We start from the raw sequence: 8,647 nt of genomic DNA, 5'->3' as shown, positions 1-8,647 counted from the left end.
CGAGAGAAAAAAACGGCCGAGTCGTGCGTCCGTCCTGTCCCGTGCCGCGCCGCGTAGATGATGGTCACCCAGTTCACCACCACCACACAGGTTGTCGTCAGGTTGAAGTCCGGCTGCACACTGCCACTGCGTGTGGTGCCTGCTCACTGTCCACGTGGCGCAGCTCCGGCCTCCGGGACTGTCAGAGGCTCTGACTTTTTCTTCGTTATTACAATCTCTTCGGTGCACGGTTTTCACGCACATTCAAATCGGGCAACTATTTCAAACATGTTGCTATTGGGGAAGAAAAAAATAACTTGGGTTTTCTGTATGTGTTTTCTTTCTCGTTGTATATAGTTTCCTTTCCTCTACGCTGTAGCCAGCCTCCTGGCCCCGGGGCATAATTTTGGCCCCCAGCATGCCGATTTGGCACAATCTCACCTTTGTTGCAGAAAACACCCTTAAAACCCTCAAATACAAGGGTATTGTTGACACTTTGGGCCTAAACCAGTTTAGAATCGACCCATGCTAGATTTGGCACAATCTTAAAAAAACTCTATGAAACGATGGTATTAAAATAGTACCACATTGGTTCTGCAACAGGATAAGACCACCTCTACTCTGTATAAAATATGGTGTAAACGGTCGATTGAGATATCCAACATCCAATTGTCAAAATTTAATCCTTTTTTTTTTCCATCCATATGTTGTTGTTTGTCTCTTGATCCCAAAATCAAGGACGGTTGCCTAAGCTTGCGGGCCAACCTTGGACAACCCGTCAATATCCTCGCCATGATGGGGCCCCTCAATGAGAGCTTTGACGTCAGCTTGACAGGTATCTTTTGTTGGTTTGCTTGTAAACCTCGCCGCTCTTCACTGCGAAAGCGTGTTGGTTATTTGATGCGTTCTTCAATCCGTAGCGACCCAAACGATCTAGCTCTTATTGGTATGTGAACGATCATCGTATCAATTGGTACGTATAGTTCCATTAAAATATATGTTTTTAAAGATATTTCCATCGAAGTTTCTTTGCTAGTGTTCTCACTACAAATTTACTCACCACCGAAGTTTCTCTACTAGTGTTCTCTCTGCAAATTTACTCAACTATATTCCACCGAAGTTTCTCTACTAGTGTTCTCTCTGCAAATTTACTCACCATATCTGGGGCATGAACCAGCTGTACTCCACCACCGAAGTTTCTTTGCTAGTGTTCTCTCTGCAAATTTACTCACCATATCCGGGGTATGAACCAACTGTACTTCACCGAAAGTTTCTTTGTTAGTGTTCTCTCTGCAAATTTACTTAATATATCCAGGGTATAAACCAACTGTACTCTCTTAAAATATATGCTTTTTAAAGACACTTCCCTTAAAATATATGCTTTTTAAAGATACTTCCATCGAAATTTCGTTGCTGCTGCAAATTTACTCACCGTATCTAGGAATGAACCTCCCGACCGCAGCATCACACCGCCGCCGTAATTTCACTGCTCGGAAGTCATGCTTCGGCAGTCCAGCTCAAAGATGGCAACGCGCAGAAAAAAAAAACCCGCATACCTGCGGGCACCTGACCCGCTGGGCGCAGAAACGGGCATGAATCTGTGCCCGCGGCCACGGGCATCGGTTGTTGCCCGTGGTGGATGGCGGGCACGGGTGCGGGCGAGGTTTTTCTCGCGGGCGCGGGCGTGCGAAGCCACTATCCGCGCAGATATTATTAAAGATAGCAACGAGCAGAAAAAACCGTGAATCTGTGCCCGCGGGCACGGGCACGAGCACAGGTTGCTGCCCGTGGCGGGTGGCGGGCGCGGGTGCGGACATGAGATTTTTCTCGCGGACGCGGACGTGCGAAACCACTGACGAACCATCCAGGCCCAGGCGCCAGGGACAACAGCATTGATTCACCGTACCGCGCGAAGTTTCGTCCAGGCACCACCATGCCCGCCCGCCACTTGCAGTTGCAGCCCCGGCTGGCCGGCTATATAAACACCAGCGCCAGTGGCCAGCAATCCCCAAGAGAGACTCATCCGCCCCCCACCACTCCCACACGCACAAGCCTTCCCATCCCTCCCCCCTCCGGCCATCCCCTCCAGCAACCCGACCCAGAACCCACTCCACTTCCCGGTGAGGCTGAGCGATCCACCACCACCACCACGGCAACGACGACGACGACGAGCCACCGCGTGCACGGTGGCAACAGGTTTGTTCTCTGAACCCTTCTCGTAGAAGCAAGCTAGGAAAAAAGGAGGCCCTTTTTTGGGAGCCTTTCTTGCTGCTGCTGTTTGATCGAGCAAGGAAGTGTGACCGGGAAAGATCGGAGCTTTTATTTCCAACGGTTCGTCTTCCTCTTTCCTTGCAAGTAGGGAGAACAGAGATCCGGAGAACCTTTTTTCTCTCCTGGATTAGTCTGTCTGTTCTTGTAGAACTTTCTGGTTTCTTTTAGCTTCTTTTGTTTTGGTTCTTCCTTTTAGCTAAGCTATAGAAAGGGTCGTTTTTAAGCCCCCTTTCAGGCTGCACCAACCAAACCATTGACCAACCATCCTCCTGTTCTTCGCTTTTATTGAAGAAACAGGCCTTATTTTTTTTTTCCCAATTTCTTCTTCGTTTTCGGTTAGTTTCATCTTCATTCAGTTCAGTTTTTGCAAACAAACAAAAAAAGATTCCATCCACCCATTTTTAGTCTGCAAGTCTTTTTTCCCATTTTCCCAATGGCAGACATAGATTTGTACACAAACCAGCTGAGCTCCTCGTCGTCGTCCTCGGACCAGGAGCTCATGAAAGCACTCGAACCTTTTATCCGGAGTGCTGCTTCACCCACCTCCACCACCTCCACCGCCACCTCTCCCTTCTCCTATTCCTATTCCTATTCCTATTCCTATTCCTATTCCTACCCCTACTGCTCTGCTCTGCCTCAAGATTCGTACTTCCTCCCCGCCACATCCTCTTACACCGCGCTCCCGCCACCACCTCCTGCTCCCACCGCCACCTCCTTCTCGCAGCTCCCGCCTCTGCCGCAGTCCTCCTCGTCGTACGCCTCTCCGGCAGCGTCGTACCTGACGTCGTCGGCGGACGCCGCGTCGGGGCTGGCGGCGCTGAACCACCTGGGCCCGGCGCAAATCCACCAGATCCAGGCGCAGCTCTTGGCGCAGCATCAGCAGCAGCAGAGGGGCCTGCTGGCGGCGGCGTTCCTCGGCCCGCGGGCGCAGCCCATGAAGCACGCCGGGGCGCCGCCGGAGTCGAAGCTGTTCCGCGGCGTTCGGCAGCGGCACTGGGGCAAGTGGGTGGCGGAGATACGCCTGCCCAGGAACCGGACGCGGCTGTGGCTCGGCACCTTCGACTCCGCCGAGGACGCGGCGCTCGCCTACGACAAGGCGGCCTTCCGCCTCCGCGGCGACGCGGCGCGCCTCAACTTCCCGTCACTCCGCCGGGGCGGCGCGCACCTCGCGGGCCCGCTGGACGCCTCCGTCGACGCCAAGCTCACCGCCATCTGCCAGAGCCTCACCACCGCCATGCCCGCGTCCTCCAAGGCCGCCGCCGCCAGCACCACCGCCGCTGCTCCCCCGGACTCGCCCAAGGCCTCGGCGTCCACGACCACGACGGAGGGCAACGAGTCGGTACACTCCGCCGGCTCGCCTCCTTCCTCCCTCCCGCCGTTCCCGCAGCAGCAGCAGCATCCCGAGATGGCGAGCCTGGACTTCACGGAGGCGCCGTGGGACGAGTCCGCCTCCCTGCACCTCAACAAGTACCCGTCCTGGGAGATCGACTGGGACTCCATCCTCTCGTGATCAACGCCACAACAACAAGCACATGCTCAATCACGCGCGCTGTAATTTTTGTCAATGGATTTAATTAATTAACCGTAGCCGCTTCGGATCCGATGGAATATTAGACATCGGCCGTAGCGACTACGAGTAGGGTTTAAGGACTTCGTCGGACGAGAGGAGGGTTTAAGCTCAAGCTTTTCCATTTAGTCATCAACCATGGAGTAGTGTTATTGTTGTATTAAGATTATTCATTAGTGTCGAGTGTCTCCTAGCTGGTTGCTTGTCCGGTTGTTTTTTCTCTGCCGGCAGGACCAGTTGAGGGTGTAAGTGTAATGGAGTATCATGTAACTATCGTTGGCTAGTACTGAATTTGAATTTGTCTAGTCATTGCAAATGTTTGTCTCTGTTTCCAGTAGTGCTTCTACACTCTCGCAGTAGAGAAAAGAAAAGAAAAGAAAACATGCACATAAAGCAATGGCTAGGGACCATGTAGGCGCCGCATGCATGGCCGGGTTCGGGTCCTCAATATTGTTGTGGAAGAAGATGCATCTTTTGTTATTTTTTATGCCTTCCATTCCATCTCAATACAACTGGAAGGTCTTGTTGAACGCATGTTACCTTCAGCCTCCAAAAGCTCTTCGATCATACTAGTACATAATTTAGGGCTATGTAGTAACTAGATTCAGAGATGGGTAGTTTGCCGTGGTTCCATGCTACACAATCCTTGTTCAATAATCCAAAACCACATGTTCATCGACGATAGATGGAGCTAGCCTATATATCTGACTTGGTGCAAGCATGTGTATGGGCCGGTTGAAAATTTCTGGAGTATAACCACTTTCCTAGCTATCCCCAGAGTACGTGCAAGGGACATTGTAGCTTGTTAAGCATTGGAATGCAGAAAAGGTAAGGAACCAGCGCAAGGGAAGTTAGGAGGAAGAGAATGCTTGGTCAAAAAGAGCAGTATTCTTCCTCTGCAATCCTACTCTTTTCAAAAGATTAACGTTTCAAATTAGAGTTGCGCGTGCAAACTTAAGAATCACTCAAGCACCACGAAAGAGACCCCGTTCGCAGGTGTTTAACATATATTCCAAGTTGAAAATTTACGCAAGCATCATCCCCTTCTGGATTGCTCACCAGTAGGGATGAAAACGGACCGGATATCACTCGTATTACATTTGTTTTCGTATTTCTGTCCAGATTCGGAATCGAATACGGATATAGTCAACCACGCCGGATAGGATACGATTGGATATCGACATCATAAATATGCAATTTGAGTATTCGGATACGAATACGGTATAGGATATTGAATATCCGGACCGATACGGACATATCTAAACCCATCTAAACGAATTCAGTCTCAAATACGGTTGGAAAATATTCGTACCATTTTCACCTCTACCGCCCAGTCACCTCAATGACTTGTCCTCAGAAAGGGAACTTATGGACATGAGGAATGAGAGGCAAAATACCAATACTCTGCTGCTCTGCGTAATTGTATTTCTTTGTTTCCTGCTGAGGATTCTAGTGGGTGTTGGATTTTTCACAAGGGTTCTGCACTTTTGCTTTTGCTTGGACCAACTGAAACTATTCCATCTTCCCTAAAAAAACTGAAACTATTCCATAACAAACCTTCGAGAACACGCAAGACAGCTATGGGATACACCAAAGCACGCTAGCAAGTGTTTTCACTCACTGTACGTTTGTTCTCATCACCTCCACATGCATCATGCATGACACTGGCACCGTATGCCAGAAGTTGGAATGCTCTACAAGATTAGAAGCTGAAGCTTTGAGCGTACACACTTGATAACGATTAGCGAATATTTCATGGGGAACTAATCCAGTGATGACTCGGTGTAACACCATTGCTGATTTGCTGAAGAACGGAACAGATGCTGGCTGGCTCCCGTTTTCCACGTTACCGCCAAGGACGGACCCCAGGAGTGGCCACCGATTCCAAAGATATCTTGTTAATTCACCCGTGGGGGCGCCGGAGATATGAACGGATTCGATGACCGGAAAAAAGGTCGCCGGGAGCATCCGGTGCCGTTCTTCAGCAAGTAACGGTCATATCCGGTGTTTGGTTTCCGCTCCAATTGAGTCCCAATAGTATCGGATGTTTAATACTAATTTAGAGTATTAAATATAGACTAATTATAAAATTAATTACATAGATTGAAATTAATTTACGAGACGAATCTATTAAGCCTAATTATTCCATGATTTGACAATGTGGTGCTATAATAATACGTGCTAATAATGGATTAATTAGGCTTAGTATATTCGTGTCATGAATTAGTCACGGCTTCAGTAATTAGTTTTATCATTAATATCCGAACACCCGATGTAACATTCAATGTGACACCCGATATGACACCTCCTAAATTTTAGTCCTTAGAAACCTGCAATGCAACGGCATGGCAGGTGACTGGTTTTCCCAGTGTTCTTTCTCTCACTTTTCCGAATTGTTTTGGCAGTGCGGCTCGCTATGCAGGGAGGACACGAGGATGGATTGATTTTATTTTTGTTTTTATATGGAAAAATGTTGTGCTCCGTTCTTCAAAAGACGATTTCGTTTCGCAGTGCCGTGACCACACTCCACCACGCCGCCTCGGCGTTCTCCACGACATTAGAGTGCCCACCGGCCGACATCTCCACCGTGCCCGAGCGTGTCCGCCTGCCTTCCTCAATCTCCATAATGCATGTAGCCCATCGCGGCCACCCCTCTTCCTCCATCTCCGTCGTGCCTCCCGTCCGTCGTGGCGTTCTCCAGCGCGCAACGGCCTTCTCCATCGGAGCGGTGACAACTCACGCCATATCCATCGTGGCCTTCTCCACCATACCTGTCGCGGCCTTTTCTACCGAAGCGACGAGCTTTACACCAGTGAACTCCACACGCCGATGAGCCTCCATTCCCAAGCAGCAAGGAGATGTTGCGTTGAAAGCGCATGTTGCAAACATATGTTTCAGATGTTTTAGTGGTATGTTGCAAGTGTTTCGTATCGGTGTTACAAAAGTAGATCGGGATGTTGCATATGCATGTTGCAATGGCTATGCACATATGTTTCAAGTGTATATTACAAATGTTTCATCTGTATCACATGTATGTTGCAAGTAGATCTTGACGTTGCATATAAATGTATGTTTCAAGTGTTTCAGGTGTTTCATACGTCTGCTGCAAGTGTTTCATCTGGATGTTGCATATGTTTGTAATGGTTTTCAAGTGTTTTTTTTCAGATGTTTTTGCAAGTGTTTCAGATGCATGTTTCAAGTGTTTTATCTATCTTCTTTTATATGTTGCAACTATTGCATTGGGATATTTCAAAAGTAGATCGGGTGTTGCACATAGTGTGGCAGAACCGTCCAAAATAACACACTTACGGAGGCGCTTGTCTTCCACCAGACACTAAGTAGCCCGAAAGCAAGCTACAGTGGGCGGTATCCGTCGGGCACACCCCAAGGGAGAATGAAAGGTCCTAATGGCTAGAGGGGGGGGGTGAATAGCCTAATAAAAATTTCTACAACAACACTTAACAAAATGGTTAGACAATTATGAGGCGAAGCAAGTGTTGCGCTAGCCTACTCAAAATGTAAGCCACCTACCATAATTCTAGTTTAGATAGTATCTATTCACATAATAGCTATGACACTACCCTATGTTAGTGTGCTCTCAAAGGCTAACTAAAGAGCCACACCAACCGAGCAAGCAATCTCTCACAACTAGCTACACTAAAGAGCTTGACAACTAGTTTACGGTAAAGTAAAGAGAGTGATCAAGAAAGTTATACCGCCGCGTAGATGAAGGAACCAATCAATCACAAGGATGAATAACAATATAGACCAATCATCTCGGAATCAATGATGAACACAACGATTTTTTTACCGAGGTTCACTTGCTTGCCGGCAAGCTAGTCCTCGTTGTGGCGATTCACTCACTTGAAGGTTCACATGCTAATTGGCTTCATACGCCAAACCCTCAATAGGGTGCCGCACAACCAACACAAGTTGAGGATCACACAAGCCACGAGCAATCCACTAGAGTATCTTTTGGCTCTCCGCTGGGGAAAGGTCAAGAACCCCTCACAATCACCACGATCGGAGCCAGAGACAATCACCAACCTTCGCTCGACGATCCTCGCTGCTCCAAGCCATCTAGGTGGTAGCAACCACCAAGAGTAACAAGTGAACCCCACAGCGAAACACGAACACCAAGTGCCTCTAGATGCAAACACTCAAGCAATGCACTTGGATTCACTCCCAATCTCACAAAGATGATGAATCAATGATGGAGATGAGTGGGAGGGCTTTGACTAAGCTCACAAGGTTGCTATGTCAATAAAAATGGCCAAAGGTGTGAGCTTCAACCGGCCATGGGGCTTAAATAGACGTCCCCATGAAATAGAGCCGTTATACCCCTTCATTGGGCACAACACGGGCTGACCGGACGCTCCGGTCATGTTGACCGGACGCTGAACCTCAGCGTTCGATCGCCCAACGACAGCCATGTGTCCCGACTTCAACGGTCACTTGAGTTGACCAGACGCTACGCTATAACTAACCGAATGCTGAGGCACCAGCGTCTGGTCGTTTCCAGTAAGGTTCTAGAAACGCCTTTAGCCCACCGGACGCGTCCGGTCAAGCACGACTGGACCCTACCATCGTTCGGTCAGAGACCCTAGCCTCTAAGCGCTACCCGACAATAGGACCGGACACACCACACCAATGTCCGGTCATTGAGCAACCCAGCGTCTGGTCGTTTGACCGACGCCAGCATCTCTGCTGTTACAACTGACCGGACGCGCCGGTTCCTCTGGGACCAGCGTCCGGTCACCTTGTGACCAGCGAGACTAACTCCTTTTCACCTCTAACTTCTTCACCCTTGCTCAAATGTGCTAACCACCA

General features: G+C 49.1%; 1 protein-coding gene across 1 annotated transcript; it reads left to right on the top strand.

Moving 5' to 3' along the window:
* Positions 1-2,012: 2,012 nt before the first annotated feature.
* LOC136527376 (ethylene-responsive transcription factor RAP2-13-like) lies at positions 2,013-4,133 on the top strand. The gene has a single exon (XM_066520085.1). It carries the CDS (start codon positions 2,684-2,686, stop codon positions 3,758-3,760), a length of 1,077 nt encoding a protein of 358 aa, XP_066376182.1. The 5' UTR covers positions 2,013-2,683; the 3' UTR covers positions 3,761-4,133.
* Positions 4,134-8,647: the final 4,514 nt, after the last annotated feature.

Source organism: Miscanthus floridulus, chromosome 19 (genome assembly GCF_019320115.1).
Source record: "Miscanthus floridulus cultivar M001 chromosome 19, ASM1932011v1, whole genome shotgun sequence".
NCBI classification, from domain to species: domain Eukaryota; kingdom Viridiplantae; phylum Streptophyta; class Magnoliopsida; order Poales; family Poaceae; genus Miscanthus; species Miscanthus floridulus.
The sequence above is the reverse complement of the archived record's forward strand: the minus strand, read 5'-3'. Positions and strand labels throughout refer to the sequence as shown.